We start from the raw sequence: 17,650 nt of genomic DNA, 5'->3' as shown, positions 1-17,650 counted from the left end.
AGAAACTGAGTTCTTAAGAAAAGAATTAAGAAGAAAGTTAACACCCTGTTTTATTTGATATTTTTTCACAGGTGTTCATTAAAATAGTTTTGAACATATTTAAAAAGAACAGAATAATATACTTGATTCCACTCTTAAGCTTTCTGAACTCTGTACATATGTTAATTCAGTGGGACATTCTTCAGAAATGACTAACTTTGGGTAGCATAAAAAATAAAAGGTATTGAACATCAGCTTTCGCTTGCTATTATCAGCCAAAGTCTACCTGATCTGACTTTGGGTATCTTTGATCTCTTTTTTCACGTTCTCTCTCCTTTGGTCTCTTTTTTCACGTTCTCTTCCTATATGCTAATGAGGAAATAAAAGGTACCAAATTTGTGAAATAGTAGTGTCCTATTCTTCCTCATATATACCCAAGATTAGGAAAAGCAATTTTCATAGTAAATGAGAGACTACAAATGATAATTACAGAAAGTTATTATTAGTATGATTAATTTATATACTAAATATCCATGAGATTGTGAGGAATACTGATTATTTGATGTTATGGCATGTTTTTCCATTATGTGTACCACTTAAATGATATCATCACTTTAAATATTTTATTGGTAAAAATGTGAGATACAACAACTGATAGAGTGAACACTATAGCAACCATATCTTCCACTATGAAGGTCATTGAATTATGAAAAATTGTTGCTCAGTACATCATGTCCTATTAGTTTAAACCTAAATTATTAAGTCCATATTTTAAATTGAACACTAATATCACTGACCAGAATATAACGGAAATCCGTATAAATTCAATCCAAGTGTGTCTAGTTAAAAAATAAACAAATAAATGTGTGAGCCTTTCCTCCTCCTCCTTTTTACATTTGCACATGAAGGTAGTGCTATTATTTATTTTTATATTTTGGAAATAATTTTGTTACAACTCACTTATCCACACCCTTAGCTTTGTCCTCATAAATTAACGGTACAAATGTATCTGAGTTGTCTGGGTAATGTGAAGAATGCAATTGGTTCCAAAAGCACGGGCATTTTGTTTCACTGTCAAGTGAACAGACTCTGGTCTCAGCTGGAGTAGCACAATGCTGTCATTTAGCGAGCCCAAGACTGAATGACCCCTACTTACGTTAACTATAGACTCCTTAGTTTGAGCCATATCTGAGATCACACCATCTGTCACAATCAGGAGCACAAAATACTGGGAACCATCCTTTACAGAGGAAGCATATCTGAAAGGGAACAAAAAAGGTAAAGAAAACCACCGAAAATAAAAGTTCCTCTCTACGTGATGACTGCTAAGTATCATTTGGAATAGTCAACAGACTTTTTAATCTCCAGAAAATATTGAAACATACATTAGGAGCCTATACCATGCAAACTCTCAAACACAACATTTTCCTGAAAGAGCACACTAGAAGAACAGCAACATCACTGTAATGCTGGGACAGAGTAATGCCTGGGTGTCTTAGAAAGTCATTTCGTTAATAAAAGGTGAGCTGGATGAGAGGATGTTTAGTGGAATGGATATAACTTTTGAAAAGAAACGTCCTGGCTAAGCAACACATTACGTGTATGAATCAGTAAATTACTTGAGCTAGCTGAACTCTATTTTCTTACCTTTAAAATCAAGATAACACACTTTTGTATAGAGCAACTGTATGTATGGTACTCAATGTATAATACAGTTCTGTAAGTATAAGCAATGATCATAAATGCTTCTTGTTTTGGAACTAGACAGAGGCGATGGTTACACAACATTGCGAAAGTCACTGAACTGTACACTTTAAAATGGTTACTTTTACGTTATGTAAATTTCATCTGAATAAAAAAATGCAACAGAAAAGCTTGTGACACATCCATAGTTCAAGTTCCTAAGACATGTTAAATTGATAAAAGATGTGTGGGGACAGAGCCCCAGAGAGTGGTTCCAGAGAGAGGCTCTAGGCCTCACCTGGAGGAGTGTTGGCTCGGGTGCTGAATGACCATCAACTGTGATTGGTTGGCCATCAGCTTTAACTGGTTAGCCAACTGGCTACTGATGTAACTGCAGGGCTGCGTTGATTGGTTGGTTGGCTGGCAGGCAGAGAAGTGAATGGTGGACTGTGGATCATGTGGCTACTACTGCTGTGTCTTGCTAGGCCACCAGTGAGAATATAGTGGTATGACTCCCCTATCTATGGCTCTATGGGTGTTCCTTGGCCTAGCCATATCCTGAGTTCTTATGTGGGGAGCGGGACCAGAGGCCCTGCAGGCCGCCCCGCATGACAAGGTGGAAAGGAGAACTATATCCAAAAAAGACAAAATTAGGTTACATAATAACATTTCTAGTACTTGAAGAAGTTTCTCAAAATTCTTGCCAAATAATACTCAGTAATTTAGAGGGGAATTTTATGAATATGTTATATTTTGTTATATCTCTTTTTTCCATCATGATGTATATTCTGGGTGTCTAGATTTTATTATCAAGAAGTATAACTTTTATGATCTCTAGTATATAACTAGTATTCAGGTCATATCTAGGAATGAGCAAGAACATAAGGAATTAAGTTTGAACAGGTCAGGGACAGACCAATAACATAATATATCAGGGCAAAACTTATTTCTTAGAGAGCAGGATTAACAACCATTTGTGAACAAGAAAAATATTTACAACTTTGCAATAGACTATAGAAGTTAATAATTGCTCATGCTACTAATAAAATGACTGGTAATTTTATAGGTTGATAAAGACACTATAGTATGTGGTCTGTTCACACTCTGTAAAGATAGTGTTCAATTGGTTCCACAACTTATAGTGAAAAATACTCCCACAATATTGAACAGTTGATCTTGGACATTAAGCATTTTGTATTAATTTGATGGTAACACAATCAATAGAAAACAATCCAAAGCAGATATAAGCCTCTTCTATTTTACACTTAATTTTTTCTTAAGAAAAGAAGTTGGATAATCTCCCTCAGGAACTCATTTTAAAATTTTTAACTACCCATTATTTTTTAAAAAGTTATCACTTAGTATCTTTGCTTCAGAAACATAGGGTTTTATATTTCATGTGATTAATGGAAGGCTATAAATAGTAGTGAGAAGAGCTCCTATGAGTACAACAGCATGGCTTTTATGCTTTTATTGCCACAGGATGCTCTTAAAATGGCAAATGTCTACCAAATTAAAAAACAATATGGAAAGTTGAGTATTGTGCAGTCTTATAAATACAACTTCAAGTGGCTTAATGGACTGATTCATTCCCTTCCTTCCTTCCTTCCTTCCTTCCTTCCTTCCTTCCTTCCTTCCTTCCTTCCTTCCTTCCTTCCTTCCACTTTTTATTTCTGTTTCAGTGCTTCTGGTTACCCATGGAGAAAAGCTCAGTTGTTAGTATGTCTTTTTTCTCCCAGCTTTATTAAGGTATAATTGGTATACAGAAAACTGCACATAGTTAATGGATACAATTTGATAAGTTTCAACATATGCCTACACTTGTGTTACCATCAAAACAATCAAGGTAATAAATATATCCATAACCTCCAAAAGTTTCTTTGTATTTGTGTGTGTGTGTGCAGAACATTTTAAATGAAATCTACCCTCTTAACAAATTTCAAGTGCACAATACTTTATTCTTAACTATAGGCACTATGTTGTACAGCAGATCTCCAGAATTTACTCATCTTGTACATATGCAACTTTATACGAACAACTACTCTCTGGAACCCTTTTCCCCAACCCCTAATAATTACCATTCCATTGCCTACTTCTACATGTTTGACTATTTTAGATGCTCATCTAAGAGGAATCATGCAGTATTTGCCTTTCTATGACTGACTTATTTCCCATAGCATGATATCTTCTGGTCCACCCATGTTGTTGCAAATGGTAGGATTTCTTTCTTTTTTTAGGGCTGAATAATATCTCATTGTATGTATGCACCATCTTTTATTTACCCCTTCATTTGTTGATGGATATTTGGGTTGTTACCATATCTTTTCTGTTGTGAATAATGCTGCAGATATCTCTTCAAGATCCTGATTTCAATTGTTTTAGATATATATACTCAGAAGTGGGATTGCTGATATCATGTTTCCCTGAAAATAAGACCTAGCCAGACAATCAGCTCTAAAGCATCTTTTGGAGCAAAAATTAATATAAGACATGGTCTTATATTATATTATGTTAGATAAGGCCTGGTCTTATTTTACTGTAAGACGCATTAGAGCTGATTGTCCGGCTAGGCTTTATTTTCGGGGACACACAGTAGCTCTAGTTTTAGTTTTTGAGGAATCTATATTGTTTTTCATAGTGGCTGAACCAATTTACATTGCTACCAAGAGTGCACAAGGGTTCCACTTTCTCCACATCCCCACTAACACTTATCTTTTGACTTTTTGATAATAGCCACCCTAACAAGTGAGAGATGATAGCTCATTGTGGTTTTGATTTGCATTTTCCTGATTAGTAATGTTGAGCATCTCTGTGTATACCTGTTCGTCATCTGTATGTCTTCTTTGGAGAAATGTCTGTGCAAGTCCTTTGTCCATTTTTAAATTTGGGTTGTCCTTTGCTATTGAGCTGTAGGAGTTACTTATATATTTAGGAAATTAACACCTCATCAGCTGTAGGGTTCATAAATATTTCCTTGCATTTCGTAAGTTGCTTTTTCATTTTGTTGTTTTCTTTTACTGTGTGGAAACAATTTAGTTTGCTGTAGTCTCACTCATCTATTTATATTGCATGCTTGTGTTTTTGGTGTCGAACTTGATAAAGTATTGCTAAGACCAACGTTAAGAAGCTTTAACTCTATTTTCTTATTAAAGTTTCAGTTTCAGGTGTTAGTTTTAAGTCTTTAACCTATTTTGAGTTAATTTTTGTGAGTGGTTGTAAGATACAGATCAATTTCACTCTTTTGCATGTGGATATCCAGTTTTCCCAGGGCCATTTATTGAAGAATTTACCCCTTTTCCATGGTATATTCTTGCTATCCTTGTCAAAGGTCAATTGACTGTACATGAGAAGTTTTTCTCTGAGCTATTTTCTCTCGCATTGATCTATATGTTTACTTTTTATGTCAGTACCTTGCTTTTTTGATTGCTGTAGCTTTGTAATAAATTTTAAACATCAAGCAGTGTTATGCCTCAAGCTTTGTTCTTGCTTAAGATTGCTTTGGCTATTCGGGATCTTTTGTGATTTCATATAAATTTTAGGATTGTTTTTCCTATTTCTGCAAAAAAAAAAAAATTGCCATTGGGATGTAGATAAGTATTTTATTGAATCTGTAGAATACTTTGCATAGTATGGACATTTCAACAATATTAATTCTTGCAATACATGAAGACAGGATGTCTTTTCATTTATTTGTTTCTGCTTTAATTTCTCTCATTGTTGTTTTATAGTTTTCAGTGTAAAAGTCTTTTGCCTTCTTGTTTAAGTTTATTCCTAAGTATGTTTTTGTTTTTGGTGTTATTGTAAATGAGATTATTTTCTTTTCTGATAGTTTGTTGTTAGTTTCCATTTATTTGTGAGTATTCCTGATTTCCTTTTATTTTTGATTAGTAGTTTTTTTGTTTTGTTTTGCTTTGTTTTGTTTTTATTGTGGTCAGAAGAGATATATAGGAATGATTTCAAGCTTCTTAAATTTGTTAAGACTTATTTTGTGACCTAGCATGTGATTTAACCTAGAGAATATGCCATGTGTGTTTGAAAAGAGAATGTGTATTCTCCTGCTGTTGAGTGGAATATTCTGTAATGTCTGTTAGGCCCATCTGGTCTAGAGTGTTGCTTAATTTTGCTGTTTCCTTATTGATTTTCTGGATGATCTATCTATTGTGAAAGTAAGGTATCGAAGTTTTCTAATATTGTACTGCAGTCTATTTCTCACTTCAGATATGTCAATTTTTGCTTACATAAATTAGGTGCTTTGATTTTAGGTGCATACATATTTATACTTATATCTTTCTGTGAATTGATCCTTTAAAATTTTTTAATTATTTTTAATAAGTTGTATTTATTTAAAGTATACATGAATATATATGTATTTATTTAAAGTATACATGAATATATAAAGTATACATGAATATATAAAGTATACATGAATATATATATTTAGGAAATATATTCATATATTCATATATAGGGTGCCAAAAATGTATACATATTTTAATAAAGGAAAACTGTATTAAAATTGTAATAATATATACCGATAACAAAAGGTAAATACAAGTCCCTTTTGACTTCTGAAATTACATGAGGTGCTCAAAGTGGTTACCATCAGCATCCAGACACTTTTAATTACGGCAAACTACTGTTTGAGCAACGTTGACCAAAGAGTCCACTTGTATACATTTTTTTGGCATATATATATGCTTATTGCAGTCAAGCTTATTAACATATCATCTCACATAGTTACTGTAGTTTGTGTGTGTGTGTAATTAGTGAACCTGAAATTTACTCTTAGCAAATTTCCATATTCAGTATAATATTAACCACAGTAATCATACAATACATTAGCTCTCTAGACTTATTCATCCTACATAAAATAACTTTGTACCCTTTGACCAATATCTCCCCATTTCCCCTTCTTCCACCCTTGGTAACCAACATTCTACTCTCTGCTTCTATGTATTCGACTTTTAAAAATTCCACATATAATTGAGATCATGCAGTTTTTTTCTTTTTGTGTCATTTCACCTAGCATAACATTCTCCAGATTCATCCATGTTGTTGCAGGTGCTCCTTTTTTTAAGGCTGAATTATATATATATATATATATATATATATATATATATATATATATATATATATATATATAATAATATCTGATGAGGTGTTATCAAATAATGTGGTGTTTAAATTTAAAAAAAATAATTATAGTAAAAGACACATTGCCATTAATCCCCCTCAAAATACTCTCCCTCCCTTCAAACACACTTATCCCATCATTCTTGCCACTTTCTGAAGCAGTTCTGGAAGTCCTTTTTCATGAATGTCTTTAGTTGTGATGTTGTGGCTGCCTTGATATCCTAAACCTATTCAAAATGTTTACCTTTCATGGACATTTTGACTTGGAGAAGAGCCAGAAGTCACACATCGCCAGATCTAGTGAATAAGGTGGATGAAGGCACATGGTAATATTTTATTTGACAGAAATTGCTGTACCAGAAGTGATCTGTGACACAAAACCTTTCATTGTGATCACAAAATATGGTGAATGCTGCTGCCAAGTGCCAGCCAACGGAAAGGCAGGGATCTTCAATATGCGAAGTGGTGCAAGGAACCTTGGCAACAGTGTGCGACAATTTTCAACTTGTTTGATGCAATCAGTCGGGTGTGAGCTACGGTTGAAAGAAGGTGTGTTTTAAAGTGTGCTGTAAATCATCCTCCCTCATGACAATGCTCCACGTAACACATCACTTCTGGTATATGGCAGTTTCTGTCAAATAAAAACATGCCAGTGTGTCCTCATCCATCTTATTCACCAAATCTGACACTGTGTGACTTCTGGCTCTTCCCCAAAGTCAAAATGATTCTGGATGGAGGCAGCGACAACAGCACAGCTGAAGACATTCAGGAAAGAGGACTTCCAGAACTGCTTCAGAGAGTGGCAAGAACGATAAGTGTGTTCAAAGTAAGGGGGAAGATTTTGAGGGAGATTAATGGTAATGTGTTTTTTACTGTAATATTTTTTTTTTATTTAAACACTCACCGTATTGTTTAATCATACCTTGCATGCATGTACACGCGCACACACACACACACACACACACACACACAATCACATAAGTTGACCTTTTTATTATGTAATGACCTTCTTTGTTTCTTGTGACAGTTTTTGACTTAAATTCTATTTTATCTGATATAAATATAGACACCCCTGCCTGCTCTCTTTTGGTTAACATTTGCCTGGAATAGCTTTTTATCCCTTCATTTTCAGCTTATGTTGGTCCTTAAATCTAAGTTTAGTGTCTTATAGACAGCATATAGTTGGATCTTGTATTTTTAACCATTCAGCCACTATATATCTTTTGATTGGTGCATTTAACTCATTTGCATTTTGGTTTTCTTTTGAGTCACAAAAGACGTGGAGAATATAGTCATATTACCAAGAGAGTTAGGGCTAGAGTGTGAAGCACATATAGTAAACTAGGAATTTCTCTGAATTTGTTGTTTTATCTTAAAGTTCATAGAAATTTGCATTTTACTTTATAATAAATATGTGCTTATTTTAATGCTTTATATTTCTTAACTGAAGAAAATTAATGCTGTACAAAGATATATGAGTTTATGTGTGGCTCTCACTATTGCTTAGATACACTGCTTTGAAAATAAATTCCCCTCTACATAAGAACTATTCAATTCATTTTAGTCTTTATCATCATCAGCACCATAAATCAATCATTTTAAACTACTCATTGTTCTTCTGGTATTTACTCTACACATTCACATACCGTTTCACTTTGCTAGTTAATCTAAATTTCAAACAAAATCATATTTTATACTAAAAGTATTATGTATTCATGATAAAGTAATTTAAATGCTACAGAAATGTAGAAAGTAGAAAGTTAGATGCTGATCACATCCTAATCTTCAAAAAGGTAGCACTGATATACAGACTTACAGATTCAAATTGTATTTTAAATGTATTAAATAAGCCTGCTTCTTAAAGGAACCTAATGATGAAGCCTTTTATAAATTGCATAATAAAATTCTTATTATTGAAAGCCCACAGTCTTTTTACCTATATAGGCAATCTGTAAGTTATATTTTAATATTACTCTGACAAATCTGAAAGACAGGTTAGCTTTCTCAGGGTTTTGGTGCTCAAAAAACACATTTCTTTGGAGTCTTTGTGAAATAGGTTTCTGGGATTGTTTTTTAGAAACTCATAAATGGTTGGCTCAGATTTGTGGAATATTCTTTCCGCTCATTAGTTCACAGGACTAGAGAGGGCAACAAAACAATTAACTGACTCAGAATGTTTAAGTAGTTTAATTTTGACATACGCAATGAATTAAATCTTCTTGCTATATAAAGGGATACGTTTAAACAGTTCAATACAAAGTAACACAGCAATGTTTATGTTACTAAGTTGTTTTCCAAACTACTTTTGGCAGTATAATGAAGTGACCAACTGTGTCCACATAACAGGTTGTTTTGTTGCACTTTCTTTTGTGTGTCTTTACCTCTGTAGCAGAGATAAAAAGGTTTAAGTATGCAAGGCATTATTACATAGTAATCTGAAATCAGATTATTTTGTTTGGAATTTTAGCTCCACCGCAAATGGCCACTCTACATATCTACTTTGTAATAGTAAATTGCGAATAACACACTCTTGTCACCTCTTAGAGTTACGAAGATTAAAATAAATAATCTACATTATAGCACTAAACATGTTGCCTGAGATAGATTATGAGCTCAATAATGACTGTTATTTTGATTTTATTATTATTGATCACACAGATGAAAGAAATACAACACATTCTTTAGATTAATTTGAAAATTAGTTATGGACATTCCAAAATAAAGAAATGTTATATCCTGAAAAGTGAAAATTAACTTTAGCTGATTATCTGGATCCTGATCTTTCTCAGTATCAGAAAAAAAAAAAGAAAAAAATTGGCCAATAATTAGAAATTGATAGATCCCTCTAAAAACTAGAATGTGACAGCCTCAAAACCAGTAATTGGTTAGACACAGGAAAAAAAAAGGACTATCAGTTGGGAAACAGTGAATATTATTTAAGTCAAGCAAAAAAAAATAGTGACATTTTCATAATAGACTGAAAAGATAATTGATATTTTCATTGGTATATTTGTTTATTTGTGAAGTAATAAATTGGTCAAATATACCAACAAATGTATTACAGATAATTTTAAATTATTGAGGTATGAAAATAAACCTTTGGAAAAAATGACCTAAACAGGAATGTGAAAATAGTAATTGCCATATCCAAGAGGAAACTGAGATCAATCAAGGGATGAGTAAACCTCCATTTTAGTCAAATGACGTATCTACAAACATATGATTTCCTTAACATTTTTCTTCCTACTGTTATTAATTAATGAGGTTTAAATATAGTGCTATAGACATTAAATATATTATTACGCTCATATACAGCAGGACCTAGAAGTATTTCTTTGATTTTAAATTTGTTTTCAATTTACAACATAATGGTAATACATTTCTTTTGGTAGATGTGATGGTTAGTCTAATGTGTCAAGTTGTCTAGGTTATAAGATCCAGTTATTTAGTTAAACCCCAATCAAGGTATTACTATGAAGGTACTTTGTCGATGTGGTTAACATCTACAATCAGATGACTTTAAGGAAACAAAATTCCTTGATAATGTGGGTGGGCCTCACCTAATCAACTGACGGACGTAACAAAAACTAGTTTCCTGGAGAAAAAAGAATTCTGACTCAAGACTGCAACAATATCAAACCCTGCCTGAGTTTATAAACTGCCAGCTTGCACTATAAATTTATGACTTGCCAGCACCTACCACTGCATAAGCCAATCCTTTAAAATCAATCTCTTTATCTATATATCTATCTATACATGTAGATCCTATTGGTTCCATTTCCCCTGTGAACCCTGACTGATATAGCAAATATCAGTCACAATCATATTTCCCACAGGTCATTAAGATTGACTAAGGATTATCAGTAGTTTCCTATTATAGCCTTATTTATTAAAATATACTCATAATGTATGGCATACAGAAAATTCAATTAAAGAGGTATGGATTTCTCAGTATAAAGTATTGTGAGGTTAAATCTCATTTCCTCTCTTCAATTTGGAAAAGATCTATATGTAACAATGGAGTAGGATCAAATTAGTGAGTGCTGTGAGAGCTATATATGGAATGACATCACAGACCAGAAGTAGCAATTCTCTATGACTGAATTGTGGTACATTTGGGAGAGCATGGAGGAAAAATGATGTTGGATGGGCGAATGGTAGTTGGAGATTGGAAGTTCTTGAATACTAAAGTGTTTGAACTTAAATTTGTGACAAGGCATCAATAGCTGTTGAGTAGGATTTTTTTTTTTTTTTTTTTTTACATTATTTGAAATGCTCTTCCCTGGACAACTCTGTGAAACAAGGACTGAGAAGGCAGAGAATTAGAGGCAGGGGATTGGAAAGCCCCAGAATAGCAAAAATAACCTTCAAGTTTTGCAAACTTGATGCCTTGAGTCTTGACTATTTCACTGTGTTGTTATCTCATTATTAGTAGCTCAAAAGTCAATAGTCTTATGACATAGATTTTAGTTCTAGAAATAAGCATGCACTTAAAATTATTATTTTTTTAAAAAGAGTAAGAGTTAGTATTTATCAAGATGCTTATATAAAGGTATTATAAATAACTATGCTTTTACCAATAAACTCACTTTTTGAAAGGGAACAAAAATCAAGCAAATAAGAAAGTATGGAAAAAATATTTGCTTTTGACTTTCCAAAAAACAATTTTTAATGACAACTATTGTAACACACACATAATTTATTTATTAGACATTTGGTGAGTACTTACCTCCTGTATGATAGGCATGGTGAAGTACAGTTGAAATGCATTTAAGAGTGACAAATGTACAAACATCTTAGAAATAAGTAGTAACTTGTCTTTTACTTGATAATTTTGGGTCAGACAGAAATTGTCTGAATAAAAACTTAAAAATAAAACAAAACTCTCAAAGATAAAAGAGAAAGACATTTCTTATATAGAGTCATAATAAGAAATGCTAGATATATGAAACTTCAAATTATATTGGAAGGAAGAAATGATTCCCCAAAAGCAATATCTTACTGGGTTTCTTATTTTCTCTCATTAAAAAACCACAATAAGAAATTATTACATCCCGGATTATTTTCAAAGATCCTGAAAATCTTAGCTGGCGACTATCCCTATATTTGAGAATTTTTAAAATGCTGGAAAAAATATAAAAAATGGTAACAGAACCATGTGGAGCCTGTAGTTTTAAATGGTATACAGAAATGCACCTAGAAATTGTTTATCTAAATGTCTAACTTTTAAAGTAGACATATACCAGGACAAAAATACAAAATTAATTGGTAGGCACTGATGAGAATATCTATAATAACCAGCATGAGTTCACACAAAATAAGTCCTATCATTTTCCTCTTATCTTTGGATAAAAAACAGTGATCTACTGTATGGTAGTATGTGAAAGTGAGCGTTGACTATAATTTATTGTGCATTAATATTTTTTTGATTGTGCTTTATTTGACAGCTATCAAAAACACAAGGAAAATAGAGTGCAGATAACATTACTTATATAGGCTAATACAATAAGCTAGGCTATGTTTTTCAAATTACAGGTAATGAACCACTAGTAGATTTTGAAATCAATTTTGTGGGTCAAGACTTGCATTAAAAAAAAACAAAAACAACAGGAAAGAATAAGATACCATGGAAATAAAGAGAAAATATGAGATAATAAATATTATTTCATAAATAACCTTTTTTTTTTTTTCACTTGTGTGTGTCCAATGTTGAGATGTAAGATTTATAACTTAGTACAGATTGTGGATAAAAATGTTTGAAAACCTGTGTTATAGGGTCACACTCAGAGAATGGTCATTGATAAATCATTATCAACCTGAGGTGGAATGTCACAGGAGAGTTCCACTGGGGTCAGTCCTGGGTGCCGGGGTATTTTAGCATCTTGTCTATGTCCCAGATAATGGAAAGTAGAACACATTTAAGTTGCTCATGATGTCCAATAGGGACATGGTAAACTTCCAGAACCTTCCAACAGAGAACCGAGATTTCATATTGCCTTTGTGCATTGATAAACTGATCCAAATGTAGTAATTTTTTAAGTGCTGATTGAATATTAGGAAGAATATAAGAGCTATAATTTTTCGATTATCTGAAAATAAGGCAAGGTCTCATAGAATTTGCAATTGGGTCACGTCAAACTTTTTAGGAATTATGAAAGTGAAGTCTAATTAATTTATGCACTAATGAAGAAATGATAAGCAAATATGTATAGATTTTCACATTAAATTTTTTTTCCAGAACATGTACTTGGAATCATAAGCAATTATATTCTGATCTCAAAACTCTGTATTATACACAGGTAGAGCTCTGAGAACTTGTAACATTTGCTATTATATTAATTTCAGAGGGATGAAAATAATGTGCCATATATATCACTGAATGGCTTTGGTCATTTTCATGGAGTTCAGTTTCTTATTACTTCTATGCTACTATGAAACGTGATATTAGACATGAATAATTTACACAGTTCAGATCATGATTGATCTTGTTATTGCTCTCGTGGATGCCTTTTCAAAGAAAAAAATTTTTTTCTTTGGCTGAACAAATGCACGTCCTAACGTAACCCAGTGTATATTTCTTCACTTGAGATTTCGATGTAAATTTTTAGCCAAGTATCATGATAGCTCATTGGAGATGCTTTCTACTGTATATCTTTTTCCTCTCTCTTGGAGGTAAGTTAGAAGGAAACAACTTTTATCTGTGAGGTCATGATAACAATCGTGTAATGATTTTACTATGGTCCAGTACACTAGAATAAATATGTTGTGTACTTCCACTTACCTCGCTACGTGATTAATTACAGGAGCAAAGTTGGTTGGCCCATACAGTTGTACAGATTTCAGACTCCTATAATAAGCCTCCATGACGCCTTCAATGCCATCACAGTAGGGGTTTTGAGGGTTCCCATTCTGTAGAACATTACAGGCAAAAATCAGTAAAAACTTAATAGTGTCTATAACAATCAATTGAAAAAGAATAATAAACACTGATACTCATAAATAATTTTTGAAAGAACACTCATTTATATATTTGTAATTGCAAAAAAATAATGTAAGTGGTCAACAATAGGTTACAATATATTACATTGATTGTGATGTGGTGATATAATGTGCAATCACTAAAATGGATACTGTTCAAAAATGGGGCAAGAGAAAATACTATATAATCTTGAGAAGCTGAATATCACAACGTTCTGTAATAAATAGTGTCTTAATTTTACACAGGTCTTTCTATATGTAGAGATGAACACATAAAAACCTTGAAAAAAAGTAAATAAAACACTGAGTGGTTAACTCTGGGTGGTTATGTACCATATTTTGCCATGTATAATGTGCACTTTTTTGCCCAAATTTGTGAGGGAAAAAATAAGGATGTGCATTATATATGGGTAGTACTAATTCCGCATCTACATAAATGTTTTTAATTCTTTTATTTATGCTTACAAGTTAAAAGTGTAACTCTAGAAATCAATAATGATATCCGTATACAAAATAATACCCTGGAAAATGATAATTGTTTTGTTGAACTTACAACGATGAAGAGTTCTTGGCCTTCTATGATGAATAAATATCATAAATTTATTACTGGTACATAACATTTCTTGTTCCTTGTATTTGTTCTTGTGTTTTGTAATTATTACATAAAATTTCTTGTACCATAATAGGTTAAAAAATAAATGCAGAAATCCCTTTATAATACAAAAAACAAGTACCTAAATGTAAACAAATAAAAATTTGAATTAAAATGAAAGATTTTTTTCCCCCCTGAAAGTCTGGACCAAAAACGTGGGTGTACACTATACACAGGAGCACATTATACACTGCAAAATATGGTAATTGGTGACTTGTATTTCACTCTTTATTCTATATTTCCCAAGTTTCTGTAGCAATGTATTAAAATTAAAAATAAAATGTTATCCATTTAATTTTTACCTTACAGAAGAAAAAATGTAACATATCTGCCACATGAACATTTTCAGGTCATACTTGATAACCCTAACTGGAGAAAGGGTCAGAGAGAATGGAATTTGGTATGAGAAATATCAAGACAAGGCAGAAAGAATCAAAGAAATACATCCATTTTGCTCAAGGGAAATGGAGCTTGTCACCAAGGAGTTCGTATTCTGAAAAAGAGTACCCAGTAGGGCACCGTTGAGTTAAGGGGGAAATTCCCCTTAGGAGACCTGGTCTAGCGTTGTCATACCTTGAATGCTCTGTTATTATTAGCTTGAATTCTCCTAGCCCAGATTTCACAAATAAGGCAGTGTATTAGTTATCTATTGTTATGTAGCAAATTACCCCAAAAGTCAGTGGCTTAAAACATTAAGCATTTATTTTTTCACACATTTTTGGGGTGTCAGGAATGCAGCAGCAGCTTAGCCAGGTGGTTCTCCCTCAGAATTTCTCATTAGTTTTCAGTCAAGTACAGATGTTGCCATCTAAAAGCTTGACCAGAACTGGAAGATCTGCTTCCTAGAAGGCTCACTTATGCAGCTACTGCTAGAGGGCCAACAAGGACTCTCCATAGGGCTGCTTAGGTGTTCACACAACATGTCCATCAACTTCACCAGAATGAACGATCCAAGAAAGAGAGCAAGGCAAAAGTCCCAATGCCTTCATAAGCTGGTCTCATAAGTTGCATACCATTACTTCTGTGTTAATCTATTTGCTAGAAATGAGTCACTAGGTATAGCCCGTACTCAAAGGAAGGGGAATTAGGCTCCACCTCTCAAAGGGAAGGGGATAGAAATAAAATTTGTAGATATATTTAAAAACAGAAAGGACAATAACTATACTTTAACATAGCAATAATTTTAGCATGTATGTTTTTATGTGAACAATTACAATAACTGCTAATTTATAACTAAAATTGAACTTCTAATACCAAGCTTTATTTAAAAATACTTATATACATTAGTTTTTTATAACAACTCTAAAAAAGTAGATAAAACACTGTTATTATCCCCACTTTACGGATGAAGGAACTAAGGCACTGAGAGCTTAGATATTTTACCCAAAAGTCACACCAGTGAGAGAGCTAGTATTTGAATCCATACAGACTAACTCTAGAGACCAACCACTATGCCACCATGTTATGAAATCCTAAACATTTTGAAAGACTGTGGATCTTAGGAAACTAAGCCAGCTGGTACCAACAACTTCAATTTTGCCATTTGTGAGAGAAGAATTTATACCCACTTTTTTCTTTTGTTTGCTTCTTTTCTTCCAACTTTTTATTAATTAACCCTCATGTAAATTTTTAAAAACATAAAAATAATAAAAGACTTCTTTATATTATAAAATTGGTTACATCAATTGATTGAAATTAAAATGTACAAGTTTAATATTTAGCACAAAGCAATTAATGGTGGGTTTTGATATTAATCTGAGCTGACCTATTTAACTTTCCTTTTAAGTAAAATTTTACAGTGCTCTTTTCCTTTGAAAAGCATGAAGGTAATTAAAATTAAAAATGATTATTGATTTTGGGCATAAAAACGTATTATATGTCTGCCTTAAAGAAATAATTACAAACAGAATAATTCTAAGCTACTTTTTGATTGTCTTTTTTAAGACAATTGGCTGGGGTTTATATTTCTATAAAACTATTTCCTCTATTTCTATGGAATTGAAATTACAAGGTCACCATTTTTCTCACTTATTTCATTTTTCTTAGTAGAAAGATAATCTTTGGATGTTCCATTCATCATTATGGAATATTTAAAGCACTGATTTCTGTATTAGTCCTAATTCCATAATAAATTTCTCTAAGATTTTCTCATATGCCTTGGATGATAAGAATACTTAATTACATCAAATTATACATTCTTCTAAGTACATGCTTTGCATTATATCAGGATTATTTTAAATAATTTACAACCATTAAAATGAGATTTTTCCTCTTAATAACAAAGTTGTAATGAGTTATAAATCTTTTTTTAAGTCTTTTAAAAGACTCATTTCTTAAAATAATCATGCCAGGAATTAGTTTTTGCTTCTTAAAACAAAGTAATATAAACTCGTATGTGGATCCAGCACAAAAAACACAGGACGTTTTGAAAATAAGAGCACTCAATTTTGTTTCATAGTAATGAAGATGGCAATGGATGCTCTATTTTATATGTCCACAACATTTTCCATTTATTAATATAATGAATGTCAATTTGTGGAGCACATAATAATATATAAAACAGAATTCAAAATGAGCAATAATCCCACTAGGCAGACTTAAGTGGGAAGGGCTCCAGCTTTCACCCACTATCCCTCCACTTGGCTCCCCGAGGGACTGTAATTGGGAAGTTAGATTCAGTTCTGGGCAACAAGTCTATAGTCTATTGTTACCACAGCCTATAATATTTTTCAACAGGGCTAACATGCTGACAAAATGCTACTGAAGAGAAACTCTCAGGGGCTGTTATTGCAGTTACTCTTTGAAACTGTTGCTGCTCAGAGATTGATTGCTTACTGTGGGGGAAAGCTGAGAGAATTTTCCCCTTAACTCAATAAACAAACATCTACTAAACTGCTCTTTTGTGCATACAGTGTGTTAAGGACCCTTGGTTGTTACACTGTTAGCATCTAGTGGAAAGAAAAAGCAGATACATAAATATTAAATTGCATAGATTCCTATAAATGCCAAAATAAGTGAAAAGCATGCAAGTGCTTTTACATTATTTAGTAGGAGAAATTGCTTGGACAGGTATAGCATTTCTCTACTGATCAATGCAGAAGGCCTTTTATGGGTCACTGGCCACGTGCCCATTACAAATACTTCCTCTAAAGCCCTGCACATATTTTCAGTTATAACACCGTAAGGAGTCATCAAGAATCATGAGAGAAGAGCAGTGATTCAACC

At 32.7% G+C, this 17,650-nt stretch overlaps 1 protein-coding gene across 4 annotated transcripts in view; it reads right to left on the bottom strand.

Annotated features, from left to right (window-relative positions):
• CPNE8 (copine 8) overlaps positions 1–17,650 on the bottom strand; it is a 180,472-nt gene that overhangs the window by 14,497 nt on the left and 148,325 nt on the right. For all 4 annotated transcript variants that reach the window (XM_074325838.1, XM_019736511.2, XM_074325839.1 and 1 more), the window contains 2 exons: positions 13,577–13,704; positions 1,136–1,238 (listed from right to left, as the gene is read on the bottom strand). In XM_074325838.1, the coding sequence (XP_074181939.1) occupies positions 1,136–1,238; positions 13,577–13,704 (231 nt within the window). The remainder of the gene's footprint in view (positions 1–1,135; positions 1,239–13,576; positions 13,705–17,650) is intronic.

This window comes from Rhinolophus sinicus, linkage group LG02, assembly GCF_036562045.2.
Source record: "Rhinolophus sinicus isolate RSC01 linkage group LG02, ASM3656204v1, whole genome shotgun sequence".
NCBI lineage: Eukaryota > Metazoa > Chordata > Mammalia > Chiroptera > Rhinolophidae > Rhinolophus > Rhinolophus sinicus.
This window is presented reverse-complemented; position numbering and strand designations above follow the sequence as displayed.